This window comes from Hemitrygon akajei, chromosome 18, assembly GCF_048418815.1.
Source record: "Hemitrygon akajei chromosome 18, sHemAka1.3, whole genome shotgun sequence".
In the NCBI taxonomy this organism is placed as follows: Eukaryota; Metazoa; Chordata; class Chondrichthyes; order Myliobatiformes; family Dasyatidae; genus Hemitrygon; species Hemitrygon akajei.
This window is the reverse complement of record NC_133141.1, coordinates 75802-98139: the sequence shown is the minus strand read 5'-3', so window position 1 is coordinate 98139 and position 22338 is coordinate 75802. Positions and strand designations below refer to the sequence as shown.

Below are 22338 nucleotides of genomic sequence, written 5' to 3'. Positions count from 1 at the left end.
ATTTGTGTCGATGCAGCAGCCGCATTGAAAATAATGGACGAATTGCAGGTTTCAAAACACCAGTGTCAGCTAAATTTGGCCCAAATGGAGGGGCGAAAAAGGGATGTATTTGCAATTATTTGAAAAGCGCCAAATTTCAAAATAAAAATAAGTGCAGTTGCTTACCTGTAGGATCAGTGAGGTAGAAGAATGCAACGAAAATCCAAGTCCGTACCCGAGCCATGGTTTCTTATCTTATGCACGCATCGACGCGTTTTTTATTTACCCCTCTCCTTGAAGGTAGATGATGTTATGAGGATCTGCGGAGAAGCTGCAACCTGTCCATCATAGTCCCGCAGTCTTTTCCATCAGCATGGAGAGCGAGATTCCTTCTCATCCCGGTCCGTGCCTATGACACCAGCAGAATTCTCGCCCAATGCACCAGTCCAGTTAAACCCAGCCTACATCCATCCCAGTACCATGCAACGATGATCAATAATGGCACCACAGTTCACTCTATTGTTAGTGAATGGAATCAAATACTTACTTAGTTCCAATCTAAACGCATTAGTCATACAAGCTGCGCTCCGCTACAGTGCGTTTTCAAATAGCGTGTTAATAGACAACAGACAGTAGGTGCAGGTAGGCCATTCGGCCCTTCTAGCCAGCACCGCCATTCACTGTGATCATGGCTGATTATACACAATCAGTACCCCGTTCTTGCCCTCTCCCCATATCCCGTGACCCCGCTATCTATAAGAGCTCTATCTAACTCTCTCTTGAATGCATCCAGAGACTTGGCCTCCACTGCCTTCTGGGGCAGAGCATTCCACATATCCACCACTCTCTGGGTGAAAAAGTTTTTCTGCATCTCTGTTCTAAATGGCCTACCCCTTATTCTTAAACTGTGGCCTCTAGTTCTGGACTCACCCATCAGCGGGAACATGCTTCCTGCCTCCAGTGTGTCCAATCCCTTAATAATCATATGTTTCAATCAGATCCCCTCTCATCCTTCTAAATTCCAGTGTATACAAGCCCAGTCGCTCCAATCTTTCAATATGTGACAGTCCCGCCATTCCGGGGATCAACCTTGTGAACCTATGCTGCACTCCCTCAATAGCAAGAATGTCCTTCCTCAAATTTGAAGACCAAAACTGCACACAATACTCCAGGTGTGGTCTCACCAGGGCCCTGTACAGCTGCAGAAGGACCTCTTTACTCCTATACTCAATTCCTCTTGTTATAAAGGCCAGCATGCCATTAGCTTTCTTCACTGCCTGCTGTACCTGCATGCTTGCTTTCATTGACTGATGTACAAGAACACCTAGATCTCGTTGTACTTCCCCTTTTCCTAACTTGACTCCATTTAGATAAGCAGGTTGAGCAGGTTCTTGATATGAAACCTCACTCATCAGTAGTTAACGAGAGGGCTAATTTTGTAAACAATGTGACTGAAGGCCGCAATCAAGCCAACACTAACAAAATGCACAAATTGTAATCGCTATTTGTTCAAATTATTTATCACGTATCCACCTGAACTAGAAATTGCTTTTATATGCCAGTTCTCTTGAAATGAGTGCTAACTTCGCCTTTGCCTTTCTCACCTGTAGGAAATCATGCACATAGATTCCCAAATCCTTTTAAGACCATAAGACCATAAGACATAGGAGCAGAAGTAGGCCATTCAGCCCATTGGGTCTGTTCTGCCATTCAATCATGGGCTGATCCAATTCTTCCAGTCCCCTGCCTTTGCCCCATACCCTTTGATGCCCTGGCTAATCAATAACCTATCTATCTCTGCCTTAAATACACCCAATGTCTTGGCCTCCACAGCCGCTCGTGGCAACAAATTCCACAGATTTACCACCCTCTGACTAAAGTAATTTCACCACATCTTAGTTCTAAATGTGCGTCCTTCAATCTTGAAGTCATGCCCTCTTGTCCTAGAATCCCCTACCATGGGAAATAATTTTGCCATATCTAACCTGTTCAGACCTTTTAACATTCGGAATGTTTCTATGAGATCCCTCCTCATTCTCCTGAGCTCCAGGGAATACAGCCCAAGGGCTGCCAGACGTTCCTTATATGGTAAGCCTTTCATTCCTGGAATCAATCTTGTGAATCTTCTCTGAACCCTCTCCAATGTCAGTATATCCTTTCTAAAATAAGGAGCCCAAAACTGCACACAATACTACAAGTGTGGTCTCATGAGTGCCTTATAGAGCCTCAACATCACATCCCTTTTTCTCTCCATTTTCTGTCCATTTAGAACATAGTCAACCCTTCTTAGTTCATTTCTTCTACCAAAGTGCCTGACCATACACTTACTAACACTGTATTCCATCTACCACTGTTTTGCCTTGTCTCCTAATCTGTCCAAGTCCTTCTGTAGCCTCTCGATTTCCTCAAAACTACCTGCCACCCCACCTGTCTTCATATCAGCTGCAAACTTTGCAACAAAGCCATCAATTCCATCATCCAAATCACTGACATATAACATAAAAAGAATTATCCCAACACAGGCCCCTGTGGAACACCACTAGTCACCAGCAGCCAATCAGAAAAGGCTCCTTTTATTCCCACTCTTTGCTTCCTGCCAATCAGCCACTGCTTTATCCATGCTAGAATCTTTCATGCGATAGCATGGGCTCATAGCTTGTTTAGTAACCTTATGTGTGGCACCTTGTCAAAGGCCTTCTGAAAAGTACACAACATCAATCGAATTTTCTTTGCCTATTGTGCTTGTTCTTTCATCAAAGAATTCCAACAGCCTATTTTATGATGCGCATCCAAGTACCCAGAGACCTCCTCCTTAACAATTGACTCCAACATCTTCTTAACCACTGAGGTCAGACTAACTGGCCTATAGTTTCCTTTCTTCTGCCTCTCTCCCTTCTTGAAGAGTAAAGTTTTCCACATTTGCAATTTTCCAGTCATCCGGAACCATTCCAGAATCTAGTGATTCTGGAAAGATCAATACTAATGCCTCAACAATCTCTTCAGCCACCTATTTTAGAACCCTGGGGTGTACACCATCTGGTCCAGGTGACTTATCTAATAGTTATGGTAACTTCACACACTTCCTGACCCCTGGAACTTCCACCATACTGCTAGTGTCTTCCACAGTGAAGACTGATGCAAAATACTTATTCATTTCATCCACCATTTCTTTGCTCCCCATTACTAGCATTGTTTTCCAGTGGTCCTATATTGCCTCTCTTTTAATATCTTTACATATCTGAAGAATATTTAGGTATTCTTCAATATTATTGGCTAGGTTACTTTCCTGTTCTATCTTTATCTTAATGAGTTTATTAAGATGCTTTCTGCTGCATTTTAAAAGTTTCCCAATCCTATAACTTCCCTCTAATCTTTGCTCTATTATATGCCCTCTCTTTAGCTCTTATGTTGGCTTTGACTTCTCTTATTAGCCATGGTTGTGTCGTCTTTCCTTTAGAATACTTCTTCCTTTTTGGGATGTATATATCCTCTGCCTTCCACATTGCTTCCAGAAATTCCAGCCATTGCTGCTCTCCCATCATCCCCGCCAGAGTTCTTTTCCAATCAATTCTGGCCAGCTCCTCTCTCATGCCTCTCTAATTCCTTTTATTCCACTGTAATACTGATACACCTGACTTTAGCTTCTCCCTCTCAAATTTCAGGGTGAACTCAATCATATTATAATCACTTGCTCCCAGCGTTCTTTACCTTAAGCTTTCTAAACAATTATGGTTCATTGCACAACACCCAATCCAGAATAGCAGATCCTCTAGTGGGCTCAACCACGAGCTGCTCTAAAAAGTCATCTCGAAGGCACCCTAGAAATTCCCCCTCCTACAATTCAGAAGCAACCTAATTTTCCCAATCCACCTGCATATTGAAGTCCCCTATAACTATTGTAACATTGCCCTTCTGGCATGCATTTTCCATCCCCTGTTGTAATTTGTAGGCAACATCTTACTACTGCTTGGTGGTCTGTGTACAATTCCTATCAGGATCTTTTTACCCTTGCAGTTCCTTAGCTCTATCCACAATGATTCAACACCTTCGGATCCTATGTCACCTGTTTCTAATGATTTGATTTCATTTTTACCAACAGAACAACGCGGCCCTTTGCCTTCCTGCCTGTCCTTTCGATATAATGTGCATCCTTGGATGGTAAGCTGCCAGCAAAAATCTTCCTTACAGTCATGATTCAGTGATGCCAACAACATCCTACCTGCCAAATGAAACTGTCCTGGAAGTTCATCTAAGTTATTCTGTATACTGCACGCATTCAAATATAACACCATCAGACCTTTTACATTGCAATTTATCCTGTTGACTGCAATTTTGAGAGGGGGTAGGGGAGTGAAAGAGGCAGAGAGTGGGGGAAAGAGGGGGAAGTGGGAGAGAGCGAAGGAGAGGAGGAGAGGTGGAAAGGGGGAGGGTGGTGGAGAAGGGAGAGTGCGGAGTGTGAGAGGGAGAGAGAGAGGGCAAGAGGGGAGGGGGGAAAGAGAGGGGATGGGTAGAGAGGGGAGGGGGAGAGAGCAGGGAGAGAGGAGGTAGAGGGAGGTGGGGGTAGAGGGGGAGAGAGAGGGGGAGAGAGGGGGAGAGGGGGAGAGAGGGGAGAGAGAGATGAGAGGGGGAAAGAGGGAGGGAGAGGGGATTGGGGGTATAGAGGGGGAGAGAGAGAGGGGAGAGTGGGAAAGAGGGGATGGGGAGAGAGGGGAGGGGGAGAGCGCAGGGAGTGAGGTGGTAGAGGGTTGAGGAGGGTAGAGGGGTGGAGAGAGGGAGAGCGAGGGGGCAGAGGGGGCGAGAGGGAGAAATAGAGGGGGGAGAGAGACTAGGGGAGAGAGTGGGGAGAGAGGGGATAGAGGGGCAGAGAGAGGGGATAGAGGGGCAGAGAGAGGGGGACGGGGGAGAGAGTGGGGGACGGGGAGAGAGAGAGGGAGATAGGGAGATGGGGAGAGGGGGAGATGGGGAGAGGGGGATGGAGTGGGATAGAGGGGGCAGTGGTTGAGAGAGGGGGAGAGGGGATAAATAGGTGGGGGAGTGGGGGATAGAAGGGGCGAGGGGATTGGGGAAAGGGGAGGGGTGTAGAGAGGGGGGCTAGGGAGGGAGGCTAGAGAGGGGCTAGAGGGGAGAGAGTGGGGATGAGTGTGGGGGCGAGGGGGGGACGTGGGAGAGAGAGGGGAGGGGGGCAGAGGGGAGAGTGAAAGATAGAGAGAGGGAGTGAGAGGAAGAGGGGGGAGAGGGGGATGAATGGGATAGAGTCAGGAAAGGATGGGAGAGATAGAGGGGGAAGGTGTGGGGAGGGAGTGGGGGGGAAGAGGGGGAAGAGGGGGGAGAGGGTGGGGGAGAGGGGGAGAGTGGGGCAGTGGTGGAGAGAGAGGGGAGAAGGGGAGGGAGATAGAGGGGGAGAGAGGAGAGAAAGTGGGGGAGGGGATAAGGGGAGAGAGATAGAGCAGAAGAGGGGGAGAGATAGAAGGGGAGATAGAGGGGGAGAGGGGGGAGGGGAGAGGAGGAGAGGGATCAGTGCTGGAGAGAGGGGGAGAGAGGGGTGAAGGACATAGAGGGGAGAAAGAGATAGAGTGGGAGAGTGGGGAGAGGGGGACAGTGGTGTAGTGAGGGAGAAAAGGGGGGTGAGAGGGGGGAGAGAGGGGGAGAGAGGGGGGAGAGTGGGGGCAGTGGTGGAAAGAGAGGGGAGAAAGGTGGGAGAGAGATAGCGGGAGAGAGGGGGAGAGGGGAGAGAGGGGGAGAGGGGGAGAAAGTGGGGGATGGAATGAGGGGAGAGAGATAGCGGAAGAGGGGAAGGGGAGAGAGGGGGAAGGGATCGAGGGGAGAGGAGAGATTGATGTGAGAGGGGGATCGAGGGTGAGGGGGGAGCTTCAGTGGTGGAGAGAGGGGAGAAAAAGAGGGTGACTGGGATAGAGGGGCGAGAGGGGGATATAGGGTAAGAGGGTGAGAGAAACCTGATCTCACCTTAGGTTCGCCAAGACCACATGGATCAACACCTGGAATTATGACGTTTTAGCCATTAGTGAGACTTGTTTGCAGGAGGGGCAGGACTGGCTGCTCAATATTCTGGGGTTCCGTTGTTTTAGACGCAACAGAGCGGGAGGGATTAAAGGTGGAGGGGTGGTGTTACTAGTCAGGGAAAATGTTATGGCAGTGCTCAGTCAGGATAGACTGGAGAACTCGACTAGTGAGGTGTTATGGGTGGAACCGAACAATAAGAAAGCTATGACCACGTTATTGGGGCTATATTACAGAAGACCCAATAGTCCGAGAGATATTTAGAAGAACAAATTTATAAAGAGATCAGACTGTTTCAAGAAACCTAAGATTGTTGTAGTTGGTGATCTTAACTTTCCATATATTGACTGAGAATTCAATACTGTAAAACGACTAGATGGAATAGAGTTTGTCAAATGCCTTCAGGAAAGTTTCCTTCATCAGAACGTAGAAGTCCCAATGAGAGAGTGTGCAATACTGGATCTGCTATTAGGGAATGACAGGGCAGGTGACAGAAGTTTGTGTAGAGGAATAATTTGCACTCAGTCACCACAATGCCATTAGTTTCCAAGTAAATATGCAAAGGGAAAGGTCTGGTCTGCAGGTTGAGATTCTAAATTGGAGAAAGGCCATTTTTGATGGTATCAGAAATGCCTTGCAAGTGTAGATTGGAACAGGCTGTTTTCCTGGCAAAGGTGTACTTGGAAAGTGGGAGGCCTTCAAAAGTGAAATTTTGACAGTACAAAGCTTGTATGTGCCTAACAGAATAAAAGGTAAAGATAACAAGTATAAGCAACCTTGGTTTTCAAGAGATAGAAGAGGTGCATAGCAGGTCTTGGCAAGTTGGAACTTGCCTGCTTGCTTATAGAGTACAAGAAATGCATGAGAACACTTAAGAAAGAAATCAGGAAAGCTAAAAACTGCATGAGGTTACCTTGACAAACAAGGTGAAGGAGAATCCTCAGGGATTCTACAGGTATGTTAAGAGCAAAAGGACTGCAAATGACAAAATTGGTCCTCTGGAACACCAGAATGGTAATCCATGTGTGGAGCCAAATGTGGGAGATCTTAAGTATGTTCTTTGCAACTGTATGTAACCCCCTCACTGCATTCATAAGCAAACCTGGCTCAATAGCTAACTCGGTGAGATAGCTAACTTGGCCAACAGCCATGGGACTCAGTGGTGAGAAGGCCACCTTTATAGACAATACACAATTTGGTTTGGTATGATTTGGGATTCAACCAAACAGGGAAGTTGGGTACCCTGATTAATGGAACCTTGATTTGAGTGAATGCTGTGCAAATACTGCCTATACACAATTATCAGTCACAAGAAATAACAGATTGTACACTGCATAGAATTATAAAGAAAGCATATTAGCCAATTTCAGCTTTAAGAAATAATTAATAGGAAAGAGAAAAGGAAAGGACAAACAAGAGAAAGTCTGCAGATGCTGGAAATCTAAACAACACACACAAAATGCTGGAGGAACTCAGCAGGCCAGGGCAGCATCTATGGACAAATGTACTGTTGGCCCAAAATGTCAACTGTACTTTTTTCCATAGATGCTGCCTGGCCTGCTGAGTTCCTCCAGCATTCTGTGTGTGTTGCTCAGAAAATAAAAGGGCCCGTTTCAGTTAAATCAGTTGAATGTGCACATAACCATGCACATTGGAGCTCATACTAAGAGTATTTGGGGTGGTGGTCCATCTCTTACTCACGCACTGGACCAACGGTCTGCATGAAAGCACTACGACACGCTGAACTTCAACCATCTTTCTGCCACGATTCAGTGATGGCCACTACATCATACCTAACAATCTGTAATATTGCAACAAGATTATCCACCTTATTTCTTATACTCCATGCATTGAGTTTTTACACTTTGAGTACTGTATTTGCTCCCCTTTCTGATTTTGCATCGCTAATACATTGATACTCATCATGCTGGCTGCAATTTTATCCTATCATTTGCCTGGCCTACTTGACAGTCTAACTGCATGCTATCTTTGCTTTTTTACCATCGTCCTATCCTGAGTCCCTTCACTCCAGTTCCCAACCCCCTGCCAAATTAGGATGAGATAGTAAAGTGCATTAGACATTGGCTTTCTGGGAGAAGCCAGAGAATGGTGGTAAACGGCTGCTTTCCTGTGACTAGTGGTGTGCCGCCAGGATTGGTGCTAAGTTCTTTGAAGTTTGTCATCTATATTAATGATCTGGATGGTAATGTGGTTAACTGGATCAGCAAATTTTCAGATGACACTAAAGATGTGGGTGTAGTAGAAAGTGAGGAAGGCTATCATGGCTTGCAGAGCTATCTGCATCAGCTGGAAAAATGGGCTGAATTTAAGGCAGTTTTGCACTTCAGCAGGACCAACCAGGGTAGGTCTTACACAGTGAACGGTAGAACACTGAGGAGCGTGGTAGAACAAAGGGATCTGGGAATACAGGTCTGTAATTCATGGAAAGTGGCATCACACATAGATAGGGTAAATGCAAGCAGGCTTTTTTCCATTAAGGTTGGGTGGGATTATAACCAGAGGCCATGGCTTAGGGGTGAAAAGTTTAAGGGGAACATAAAGGGAAACCTTTTCACTCAGAGGGTTGTGAGAGTGTGGAATGAGCTGCCAGCACAAGTGGTACATGCAAGCTTGATTTCAACATTTAAGTGAAGTTTGGATAGGTATATGAATAGTAGGAACATAGAGGGCTACAGACCCAGTGCATCTTGATGGGAGTAGGCAGGTTAAATGGTTTTGAGATTGATTGAAGGGCCTGTTTCTGTGCTGTACTTCTCTATGACTCTATGTGGAAAGAAGCTGCACAGGGTTGTAAATCTAGTCGGCTCCATCTTGGGCACTAGCCTACAAAGTACCAGGACATCTTTAGGGAGCGGTGTCTCAGATAGGCAGCATCCATTATTAAGGACCTCTGGCACCCAGGGCATGCCCTTTTCTCACTGTTACCATCAGGTAGGAGGTACAGAAGCCTGAAGGCACACACTCAGCTATTCAGGAACAACTTCTTACCCTCTGCCATCCGATTATTAAATGGACTTTGAATCCATGAACACTACCTTACTTTTTAAATATACAGTATTTCTGTTTATTGCAGGATTTTTAACCTATTCTATATATATATATGTATATAGTAATCTATTTATTTATTTATTATTATTATTTTATTTTTTCCTTCTATGTTATGTATTGCATTGAACTGCTGCTACTAAGTTAACAAATTTCATGACACATGTCGGTGATAATAAACCTGATTCTGATTCTGATTGGTTATTCAAAAAATTTTTAGATTCAGCTTAAAGGTACAGCTGAAAAGATGAAGGAACTGACAACCCTTTAACTGTTGGCTAAGTTTACAGACAAATCTAAAAATGATTGGTTGATTGTATGATTTAATGCATGTCTAAATCAGTTTATTGTTTTTATTTAAGAATTGGGAAGCAGCATAGTGAAGATAGATGTAAGCAGGCTTGAAAAGTTGTATATACCATGTGTTATGACTTGGTACATTTTTTGTACCAAACACTGTTGAGAGAGATTACTGTCTTCAACAATGGCTGTTCTGTTGGCAGATTTTTCCCTGTTATTTGTCTAAGTATGCAATACCATTAAAGAGCCTACAGATAAGATACAGAAATAGTTGCTTTCATTCAACATTGCAGGCATTCTAGTAAACTAGGGAACTTTTGCTTTAGGTGACCAGGAGATCTATTGAGCTTAGGAGTGAGCTGCAATTATGACATGTATGGCCATGAAGTGGTCAGTGACCTGAGTTTGCTCCTAACTTCCCAAAGCACTGGTCCCTTTCATAAATTTCCAAAGCCTTCAGGTCAAATCTACAGTCTTAGGCAAAGTCTGGAATGCACTATAGCAACGTAAGACATAAGACATAGGTGTAGAAATGAGGCTATTTGGCCCATTGAGTCTACTCCACCATTCAATCGTGGCCTGTTCTCATTGCTACCATCAAGGAGGAGGCACAGCTCAATGTTCAGGAACAGTTTCTCCCCCTCTGCCATCTGATTTCTGAATGGACAATGACCCCATGAACACTAGCTCACTACTTTTTTAAAAAATTTTATTTTTGCACTACTTATATAATTTAACATTTTATACCATAAGACCACAAGACACAGGAGCAGAATCAGGCCATTTGGCCCATTGAGTCTGCTCCACCATTCAATCATAGCTGATTTTTTTTCCCCTTCTTCATCCCCACTCCTAGGTTTTCTCTCCATAACCTTTGGCCAATCAAGAACCGATGAATGTCCACATTAAGAACACCCAATAACTTGGACTCCATAGTTGCTTGTGGTAAGAAATTCACCGACCTCTAGCTAAAGTCCTTCTGCAGTCTTCCTGTTTCCTCAACATTACCTGCCCCTCCACCAATCTTCATATCATCTGCAAACTTGGCAACAAAGCCATCATATAAATCATTGACATACATCATGAAAAGTAGTCCCAACACCGACCCCTGCAGAACACCACTACTCGCTGTCAGCCATCCAGAAAAGGATCCTTTTATTCCCAATTGCTGCCTCCTACCAATCAATCAATGCTCAATGAGTCCTGACGAAGGGTCTCAGCCCGAAATGTTGACTGCTCATTTCAACGGATGCTGCCCGACCTGCTGAGTTCATCCAGCTTTTGTACGTGTTGATTTGACCACAGCATCTGCAGTGTGCTTTGTGTAGCCAATGCTCTAACCATGCTGGTAACTTTCCTGTAATACCATGGGCTCTTAACTTGGTAAGCAGCCTTGTGTGTGGCACCTTGTCAAAGGCCTTCTGAAAATCTAAATATACAACATCCACTGCATCCTCCTTATCTATCCTACTTGTAATGTCCTCAAAGAATTCCACAGGTTCATCAGGCAAGATTTTCCCTTAAGGAAACCATGCTGGCTTTGTCCGATTTTGTCCTGTGTCACCCAGTACTCCATCACCTCATCCTTAACAATTGACTCCAACATCATCCCAACCACTGAGCGCAGGCTAACTGGTCTATAATTTCCTTTCTTAAAGAGTGGAGTGACATTTGCAATTTTCCAGTCCTCCAGAACCATGCCAGAATCCAATGATTCTTGCCTCCCCCTCCCCTCATTACTGCTATTATCCTCCCCAAACTGGTTCTGTCTGCCCATCTCCTATGTACTTATCTCCCTATGTTTCTTCTTCCTTGGTTTACTTTTCCTATATCCTCCCCTACCTGTTCTATCTGGCCCATCACCCCCCCCCCATTTGGTTCCATCCATCACGTACCAGTTTTGCCTCTACCTTTCACCACTCACTTTTTTCCCTTCATCAACTACCACCCAGTCTCTCGCCATTCCCTTCCAAATGCCCGTCAAACCTTCCTATCTGGTTCCACAAATTGCCTACCCTCCTGTTTCACCCCTTCCTCTCATTTCTACATACGTTTTTTTCACTCATCATTTATTTCAAATATCTAACTAGTGTGGATTCCATGATTAAAAATACATTTAGCAGATTGCATTAGCTAGCTTCATCAGATTAAATTTTTTTTTATATTCTATACTGCAAAGCTAGATATAGAACTTAGCTCACTGCAAGTTATAACAACCATTAAATCATTGAGCTGTTTGCATTAAGTACCACAAACATCAAGTATGATGCATTTTAGGCTATCCTAACAAATACTTTACATTTGAAAAGTTTTGTGAACAATACAAGTTGATCCAGTGCATTTCTTCAATCAATCTAATGCCATCCAATGCATTCTTAGTCATTAAAACAATAAAAACATATTTTGCATCTCTCTCTACATCATTCATTGCCTAGAAAATTAAGTTAAGGAATTGCAAAGACAAAGTGTTTGATGTGAAATTATAAGTAGATAAGCCGTGAGAGTCTGTAGTCTACTGATATCTACTATAAGCCTACAGACTCTCACAGCTACCTGGACTATTCCTCTTCCCACCCTGTCTCTTGCAAAAATGCTATCCCCTTCTCACAATTCCTCCGTCTCCGCCGCATCTGCTCTCAGGATGAGGCTTTTCATTCCAGGACGAAGGAGATGTCTTCCTTTTTTAAACAAAGGGGCTTCCCTTCTTCCACCATCTACTCTACTCTCAAACGCATCTCTCCCATTTCCCGCACATCTGCCCTCACCCCATCCGCCCGCCACCCCACTCGGGATAGGGTTCCCCTTGTCCTCACCTACCACCCCACTAGCCTCCAGGTCCAACGTATAATTCTCCGTAACTTCTGCCACCTCCAATGGGATCTTACTACCAAGCACATCTTTCCCTCCACCCCTCTTTCTGCTTTCCGCAGGGATCGCTCCCTACGTGACTCCCTTGTCCATTCGTCCCCCCCATCCCTTCCCACTGATCTCCCTCCTGGCACTTATCCTTGTAAGTGGAACAAGTGCGACACCTGCCCTTACACTTCCTCCCTCACCACCATTCAGGTCCCCAGACAGTCCTTCCAGGTGAGGCGACACTTCACCTGTGAGTCGGCTGGTGTGGTATACTACGTCCGGTGCTCCTAGTGTGGCCTTTTATATATTGGTGAGACCCAATGCAGACTGGGAGACCATTTCGCTGAACACCTAAGCTCGGTCCACCAGAGAAAGCAGGATCTCCCAGTGGCCACACATTTTAATTCCACGTCCCATTCCCATTCTGATATGTCTATCCATGGCCTCCTCTACTGTCAAAATGAATCCAAACTCAGGTTGGAGGAACAACACCTTATATACCGGCTGGGTAGCCTCCAACCTGATGGCATGAACATTGACTTCTCTAACTTCCATTAATGCCCCTCCTTCCCTTCTTACCCCATCCCTGATATATTTAGTTGTTTGCCTGTTCTCCATCTCCCTCTGGTGCTTCCCCCCCCCCACCCCCTTCTTTCTCCCGAGGCCTGCTGTCCCATGATCCTTTCCCTTCTCCAGCTCTGTATCACTTTCGCCAATCACCTTTCCAGCTCTTAGCTTCATCCCACCCCCTCCGGTCTTCTCCTATTATTTCACATTTCCCCCTCTCCCCACTACTTTCAAATCTCTTACTATCTTTCCTTTCAGTTAGTCCTGACGAAGGGTCTCGGCCCGAAACATTGACAGTGCTTCTCCTTATAGATGCTGCCTGGCCTGCTGTGTTCCACCAGCATTTTGTGTGTGTTGTTTGAATTTCCAGCATCTGCAGATTTCCTCGTGTGAGACCTCAAACTATCAGCTTTATGGAATAGAATAAATTTTAAAATGATTACATACCAACTATTATTTTCTGTATTGAAAATGATAATTCCAACTTTCCACATATAAATTGGGTACAAAATGAATCTGATGGCTTTTTAAAAAAATGTACTTGCATAACAAATGAATAAGGAAGTGTGATTTAACTCAAAGTGTGATTTGACTGCTAGAAAATGATGCTGGAGATGTAGCATTTTGTATCAGTCTTCATTGTACAAGACACTAGCAGTATTGGGGAACTTCCAAGTGCAAGGGGTCATGAAGTGTGTGTAGTTACCTTAACTAGAGAGAAGGTAGAGAAGGTTCTTGTGAAACTGAAAGGTCTGAAAGTAGATAAGTCACCTGGACCAGATGGTGTACACCCCAGGTTTCTAAAAGAGGTGGCTGAAGAGATCATGAAGGCATTAGTAATGATCTTTCAAGAATCACTAGATTCTGGAATGGTTCTGGAAGACTGGAAAATTGCAAATGTCACTCCACTCTTTAAGACAGGAGAGAGGCAGAAGAAAGGAAACTATAGGCCAGTTAGCCTGACCTCAGTGGTTGGGAAGATGTTGGAGTCAATTATTAAGGATGAGGTCTCAGGGTACTTGGAGACACATGATAATATAGGCCATAGTCAGCATGGTTTCCTCAAGGGAAGATCTTACCTGACAAATCTGTTGGAATTTTTTGAAGAAATAACAAACAGGATAGACAAAGGAGAACAGGTTGATGTTGTGTACTTGGAGTTTCAGAAGGCCTTTGACAAGGTGGCACATATGAGGCTGCTTAACAAGCTATGAGCCCATGGTATTACAGGAAATATTCTAGCAGGAATAGAGTAGTGGCTGATTGGTAGGAGGCAAAGAGTGGGAATAAAGGCAGCCTTTTCTGTTTGACTGCCGGTGACTAGTGGTATTCACAGGGGTCTGTGTTGGGACCAATTCTTTTTACACTATCTGTCAATGGTTTGGATGATGGAATTGATTACTTTGTTGCAAAATTTTGCATACAATATGGTAGGTGGAGGGGCAGGTAGTTTTGAGGAAGAAGAGAGGTTACAGAAGGACTGAGACAGCTCAGGAAAAGGAGCAAAGAAATGGCAAATGGAATACAGTGTCAGACAGTATATGGTCACACATGTTGGTGGAAGAAATTAAAGGGTTGACTATTTTCTAAATGGAGAGAAAATACAAACATCTGAGGCACAAAGGGACTTGGGAGTCCTTGTGCAGGGTTCCCCAAAGGTTACTAAGGTATGTGGTGAGTATTGTGAGCAGTTTTGGGGGCCCTCATCTTAGAAAGGATGTGCTGAAACTGGAGAGGGTTCAAAAAAGATTCACAAAAATGATTCCAGGATTGAATGGCTTGTCATATGCAGAGGTTCTGTATTCACTGGAATTCAGAAAAATGAGGGATAACCTCATGAATCCGATTGAATGGTAAAAGGCCTTGATAGAGTGGATATGGAGAGGATGTTTCCTATAGTGTTTCCTCTCCACTAAGACCGGAGGACACAGCCTCAGAATAGAGGGGCGTCCTTTTAAAACTGAGATGAGGAGGTATTTCTTCAGCCAGAGTGGTGAATCTGTGAAATCCTTTGTCACAGGCAGCTGTGGAGGTCAAGTCTTCATGTATACTTAAGGAAGAGTTGATAGATTCTGTATTACTCAGGGCATGAAGGCAGGAGATTGGGTCTGAGAGGAAAATTGGATCAGCCATGTTGGATTGGCGGAGCAGACCATGTTGAATGGCCTAATTCTGCTCTGGTATCTCATGGGCTTATGGTCTTAGAAAGATTCTTTTATGGTCCTTGAAAATACAGTTCTCTGAAGAGAAACAGAGTATAGAAAATCGACAGAATACAACAGTAACCAGTGACTACTTAGAATTCCTTTCAGCAATGAAATCTAAATTTTTTCTATAGCAACATCTTTTTCATATGAACTATATACAAGCTTTGAAATAAAATAACCTCAGTTGCTGTTCAGAATACAATATACTATTGTCCTACAATTGAGATCTGCTGGTTTTGTACCTAATCTGATAATTCTCTCCAAGCAATCATCTCTCTCTTGCTATGAATCCTTACCTGCAAATGGATATTTACTTCTGTTAGCTATCTGTGAGAGGGGTACGTGACTGGTGAGTATTTATGAATATTAATTTCTGTCATGTAATCTCTTTAGAAAACCAAGTGGTCTGCTCCTGGAATCTGTAGCAGCTCTATCTGAATATTGTATAAAAGGACTACAATTAATGGGCAACCTTTCCATTATTCTGGATAAGGGAGTGGCTGTGGATGAAGGAGACATGGATGCAGCCTCTGTATCATGCTTGAGAGTAATCAAAAATCAAATGCTACATAGCACTTCGAGCATGGATCAACATCCTATTATTCTGCATGGAACGGCATTACTAATAAGGAACCTTTTAATGTTGGCCATTGAGAACACTGAAGTTTACTTTTCTCAAATCAGAATCAGGTTTATTATCACTGGCATGTGACGTGAAATTTGTTAACTTAGAAGCAGCAGTTCAATGCAATACATAATCTAGCAGAGAGAAAAATAATAATAAATAAAATAAAAATAATAACAATAAACAAGTAAATCAATTATGTATGTTGAATAGATTTTAAAAAGTGCAAAAACAGAAATACTGTATATTAAAAAAGTGAGGTTGTGTCCAAAGATTTAAGTACTATGAAAGTCAAAGGAGTAGGGGGAAAGAAAGAAAAAAATGTAAAAAGGTTTTGAATTAAAGAGTAAGCATATCCATTTGAGAGTTGGCCTGCTAATATCCATTGACAAATGTTATTGATCAACTGAATTCCATTGATTAAAAAATGAAATTGAAGGAGAAGATCAAAAATCAGTTCTAGGGTATTAATCCTGGACAAGTAATACTAACAGCTTTGCTAAGCTTTTCTCTGAACCCATTAAAGTAAAATAATTCACAAAGCATAATGAAAGTATTAATAGGATCTTTCAATTAACTTTGGCAGTATCAATAATAAAGTGCAATCATCCAGACAGGACTCAAATACTATACAATGTGATATTTGTTTCATAGAAACATAGAAAACCTACGGCACAATACAGGCCCTTTGGCCCACAAAGTTGTGCCGAACATGTCCCTACCTTAGAAATTACTAGGCTTACCCATAGCCCTCTATTTTTCTAAGCTCCATGTACCTATCCAAACATCTCTTAAAAGACCCTATCGTATCTGCCTCCACCACCGTTGCTGGCAGATCATTCCACGCACTCACCACTCTCTGAGTAAAAGACATACCCCTGACATCTCCTCTGTACCTACTCCCCAGCACCTTAAACCTGTATCCTCTTGTGGCAACCATTTCAGCCCTGGGAAAAAGCTTCTAACTATCCACACAATCAATGCCTCTCATCATTTCTATCAGGTCACCCCTCATCCTCCATCGCTCCAAGGAGAAAAGGCCGAGTTCACTCAACCTATTCTCATAGGGCATGCTCCCCAATCCAGGCAACATCCTTGTAAATCTCCTCTGCATCCTTTCTATAGTTTCCACATCTATCCTGTAGTGAAGTGGCCAGAACAGAACACAGTACTTCAAGTGGGGTCTGACCAGGGTCCTATACAGCTGCAACATTACCTCTTGGCTCCTAAATTCAATTCCAAAATTGATGAAGGCCAATACACTGTACGCCTTCTTAACCACAGAGTCAACCTGCGCAGCTGCTTTGAGCGTCCTATGGACTCCGACCCCAAGATCCCTATGATCCTCCACACTGCCAAGAGTCTTACCATTAATACTACATTCTGCCATTATTGTTATATGGTTATATCATATTTGACCTACCAAAATAAATCACTTCACACTTCTCTTTGTTGAACTCCATCTGCCTCTTCTCAGCCCAGTTTTGCATCCTATCAATGTTCCACTGTAACCTCTGACAGCCCACCATACTATCCACAACACCTCCTACCTTTGTGTCATCAGCAAACTTACAAACCCATCCCTCCACTTCCTCATCCAGGTCATTCATGAAAATCACGAAGAGTAAGGGTCCCAGAACAGATCCCTGAGGCACTCCACAAGTGACCGACCTCCAAGCAGAATATGACCTGTCTACAACCACTCTTTGCCTCCTGTGGGCAAGCCAGTTCTGAATCCACAAAGCAATGTCCCCTTGGATCTCATGCCTCCTTACTTTCTCAATAAGCCTTGCATGGGGTACCTTATCAAATGCCTTGCTGAAATCCATATACACTACATCTACTGCTCTTCCTTCATCAATGTGCTTAGTCACATCCTCAAAAAAAAATCAATCAGGCTTGTAAGACACGACATGCCCTTGACAAAGTCATGCTGACTACTCCTAACCATACTATACCTCTCCAAATGTTCATAAATCCTGTCACTCAGGATCTTCTCCATCAACTTACCAACCACTGAGGTAAGACCACTGGTCTATAATTTCCTGGGCTATCTCTATTCCCTTTCTTGAATAAAGGAACAGCATCTGCAACCCTCCAATCCTCCGGAACCTCTCCCGTCCCCATTGATGATGCAAAGATCATCACCAGAGGCTCAGCAATCTCCTCCGTGCCTCCCACAATAGCCTGGGGTACATCTCACCTGGTCTCGGCGACTTATCCAACTTGATGCTCTCCAAAAGCTCCAGCACATCCTCTTTCTTAATATCTACATGCTCAAGCTATTCAATCTGCTGCAAGTCATCACTACAATCACCAAGATCCTTTTCCATAGTGAATACTGAAGTAAAGTATTCATTAAGTACCTCTACTATTTCCTCCAGTTCCATACATACTTTTCCACTGTCACACTTGATAGGTTCTATTCTTTCATGTCTTATCCTCTTGCTCTTCACATACTTGTAGAACGCCTTGAGGTTTTCCTTAATCCTGCCCGCCAAGGCCTTCTCATGGCCCCTTCTGGCTCTCCTGATTTCCTTCTTAAGCTCCTTCCTAGTAGGCTTATAATCTTCTAGATCTCTAACATTACCTAGCTCTCTGAACCTTTTGTCAGCTTTTCTTCTTGACTAGATTTATTACAGCCTTTGTACACCACGGTTCCAGTACTCTACCATAACTTCCGTCTCATTGGAATGTACCTATGCAGAATTCCACACAAATATCCCCTGAACATTTGCCACATTTCTTTTGTACTTTTCCCTGAGAATGTTTCCAATTTAAGCTTCCAATTTCCTGCCTGATAGCCTCATAAGTCCCCTTACTTTTCCTATCTCTCTCCAATGCTATGGTAAAGGAGATAGAATTATGATCACTATCTCCAAAATGCTCTCCCACTGAGAGATCTGACACCTGACCAGGTTCATTTCCCAATACCAAATCAAGAACAGCCTCTCCTCTTGTAGGCTTATCTACATATTATGTCACCCCCCCTTATCCCCCTGGGATTCAAGTACAACTTGTCTTTTTTGTACAGGTCACACCTGCCCCAAAAGAGGTCCCAATGATTCAGAAATCCGAATCCCTGCCCCCTGGTCCAATCCCTCAGCCATGCATTTATCCTCCACCTCATTCTAATCCTATTCTCACTGTCACGTGGCACAGGCAGTAATCCTGAGATTACTACCTTTGCGGTCCTGCATCTCAACTTCCTTCCTAACTCCCTATATTCTCCTTTCAGGGTCTCTTCCCTTTTCCTACCTATGTCATTGGTACCTATATGTACCACGACCTATGTCTATTCTCCCTGGCACCTGGGAGGCAAACTACCATCCGAGTTTCTTTCTTGCATCCACAGAATCGCCTGTCTAACCCCCTAACTATAGAGTCCCCTATCACTACTGACTTCCTTTTCCTTTCCCTACCCTTCTGAGCCACAGGGCCGGACTCTGTGCCAGAGGGACGGCCACTGCTGCTTCCCCCAGGTAGGCTGTCCCCCCCCAACAGTACTCAAACAGGAGTACTCATTGTCAAGAGGTACAGCCACAGGGGTATTCTCTAGTACCTGACTCTTCCCCTTCCCCTTCCTGACTGTGACCCACTTGTCTGTCTCCCATGGCCCTGGTGTGACCACCTGCCTGTAACTCCTCTCTATCAACTCCTCACTCTCCCTGACCAGGCAAAGGTCATTGAACTGCATCTCCAGTTCCCTAACTTGGTCCCTTAGGAGCTGCAGCTCGGCGCACCGGGGGCAGATATGGCCGCCCGGGAGGCTGGGAGACTCCAGGACCTCCCACACCTGACAATGAGCACAGAACGCCGGCCTCACACACATACTTCCTCCTTTCCGCAAATAACACCGGTAAACCTACCTCGCCTCGTCCCGTTATTGCCTAAACCCGTTGAGCCAAAGCCCTATCACTCTGCTGCCTCTCACTCCACTGCCCGCTGGATATGGCGGTCTTCTTTTTAAATCTTTCGCGCTCTACTGGCTGATGTCACGTGCCTGCATAGTCTTGTCTCTCTTTTACCCTAAGTGGTAAAAACTGCCTTGGCTCCGAAAATCAGCCTTGCACTCGCAGCCTTCTTGCTCCAGTATGTCAGCTCGTTAGATCATACCCCTCTTTGTCAATCCAATCTACCTTTATCTTTTAAAACAGTGTATAACTGAGTTTCATATTCTGCATCTTTCACAACTACATGTCTTTCTCAAGAGTTCCATGTCAACAGACTGGTTTTTGGTAATGGTTTGTACAATGTCACATTGTACAGGTAATTGAATTATCCCATTCAAATTCTGATGAAAATGTGTATGTTTGAATTATATAATCTTTAAAATGAAGATTGCAGAAGCTGATTGAATTTTCACATCTATTTTCACCTGCTTAGGAATCTGTACCACAGTCTGAAGGTAATTTGGTACGGGTTGCAATGGAAGTTGCAACCCGTGCTTCATTTACTGCAGTTCTGGGATTAATTTCCTTGTTTGTGTTTTGAAGTGTAGCTTCACCCATAATCCCAATTTCATTATCATGGACCAATCTCTCACTTTGATATACAGACTCTTGAGTGTTCAGAGAAGCTGATAGTAACTCCTTTCTAACCTGAACTGCTGCACCACTTAAAGTAGTTCTCAGTTGTTCTTTCTCATTGGTTTGAACAAAATGATTTTCTTCACTTATTTCTTGATTATCTATTGTAGTGTTTGATGAGTAGTTTGGTTCATCTTCACAATTCTACACAATACTTTGTGGATTCATCAGGTTTTTGAACTCATTCTTACTTTGCAAATCTTCCAGACCTCCTTTAATATTCAAAGGATTGTCTACATTAAGCTGAGATGTTAAGTCAAAATGCTCCCCAGTAAGGATGTCCATGGAATATGTAACAGGAAGAATATTTTGTTCAAAACAAGTAGAAGTGAAAGTGTTTTCTAGATCTGATACATAAAATTGTTCTGCTGGTGTTTGAGCCAAATGTTCACCAAAATTACCAGCAAGAGAATTGCTACTTTTAAAGAAAGTGGAAAAATCACACTCATCAGCCAAATTATCTAATTGAGGTCTTGGGCTCCTCTCATTTTGCAAACCAGAGTCATTGGAGCGCTTATATTTTTTGAAACTGTATTTATTCGTTAACGTAAATGCATCACACTCAACCTTGTGGCATTTAGAGAAAGCCTTTACATAACTCAAAATTTGATCAGATACAGAATTCATATGTTCTTGTTTTTCCTGATGGCAGATTTCTGAATTTCCTTCACTGTTAATATGTAAAATTTCCTGCACATGATCATTTATAGCATCCACTTGTTGATTATATTTGTGACATGATGCTTTCGCTACTGCATTGAAATCCAATTGTTTCATCAGCAGCTGTTTAGAACATGTCTATTATATTTGATGATTCGAAGTGAAGGGGATCCAGATGAATGGGATTATACTTAATTACTTCTCGATTTGGCTCTTCCTTCATCTTGTCCAGTTTCACATAATGCAGCTTTGAATTCTGTCCAGTTTTCTCAGCAACAGAGTCAAGTGAATTATCATGTTCCTTATCCTCAAAAGCAAGATTAACAGCTTGCAACGATTTCATGTACATACTGGATGAAGAAATTTCAGTATTTTAACCAGTCTTCCTGGATCTGAAAGGAAAGCACAAATAAGAACACAAGACATAGCTTAATTCTGCATCTATTCAGCCCATCAAGTCTGCTCCATCATTTCATCATGACTGATTTATTATCCCTCTCAACGGCATTAATCAAGAACCGATCAACCTCCACCTTAAATATACTCAATGACTTGGCCTCCAGCCGTCTGTGGCAATGAATTCCACAGACACACTATCAGCTGGCTAAAGAAATTTCACCTCATCTCTGTTCAAAATGGACCTCTCTTTATTCTGTAGCTGTGCACTCTGGTCCTAGAACATCCTGTCCATATTTATTCTATATAGGCTTTTCAATATTTGAGAGACTTCACTGAAATACCCTTCATTCTTCTAAAACCCAGAGCCACCAAATGCTTCTCAGCACCTGGATGAACTTGGGCTTGTACGGAGAGTGAGGAGATAATTGATCAAAGTTACAGGGAAGTAGTCACCCCGAAGTTGCAGGAGGTGAATAGCTGGGTGACTGTCAGGAGAAATGGAAATAGGCAGTTAGAGCAGAGCACCCCTGTGGCCATTCACCTCAGTAATAAATATATTGTTTTGAATTGAATTGAATTGAGTGATCTTTATTGTCATTGTACACAGGTATAATGAAACTCTGTTTGGCTTCCTCTCAGGCAATCAAACAAAGCGGTAGATAAAAACAAGACAGTAATAGAAAAATAGTATTAAATAGATAAGTAGCAGAAAATAAGTTGCAGCAGCACCAGAATGTCACAGTAATGCACAAAGTGCCGTTGGTGCAAGTATTTGAGTCCTTGTGTGTCCTTGTGTGTGCTCACAGTTTCAGTCATTGTTCTGTGGGAGTGGTGTGATGGAGGCCACAGCTCTGGGGTAGAAGCTGTTCCTCAGTCTAGTTGTTCTGGCTTTTAGTGTCCTGAACCTTTTGCTGGATGGCAGCGGGTCAAACAGGGAGTGGCCGGGTTAATAGAACATAGAATAGTACAGCACATTACAGGCCCTTTGGACTACAATGTTGTGCCGACCTTCAAACCCTGAATCCCATATAACCTCCCACCTTAAATTCCTCCATATACCAGTTTAGTAGTC

At 43.6% G+C, this 22338-nt stretch overlaps 1 protein-coding gene and 1 pseudogene across 5 annotated transcripts in view; both read right to left on the bottom strand.

The window, feature by feature from the left end:
* The window catches only part of adam11 (ADAM metallopeptidase domain 11), a 376715-nt gene extending 376254 nt beyond the window's left edge, over positions 1–461 (bottom strand). For all 5 annotated transcript variants that reach the window (XR_012101994.1, XM_073070643.1, XM_073070642.1 and 2 more), the window contains exon 1: positions 166–461. Coding sequence is in view for 4 of the 5 variants with exons in the window: in XM_073070643.1 (XP_072926744.1) it covers positions 166–223 (58 nt within the window). In the remaining variant the exon portion in view is untranslated. The remainder of the gene's footprint in view (positions 1–165) is intronic.
* A 19254-nt stretch (positions 462–19715) lies between these two features.
* Positions 19716–22338, bottom strand: part of LOC140741596 (uncharacterized) — a 47553-nt pseudogene continuing 44930 nt past the window's right edge.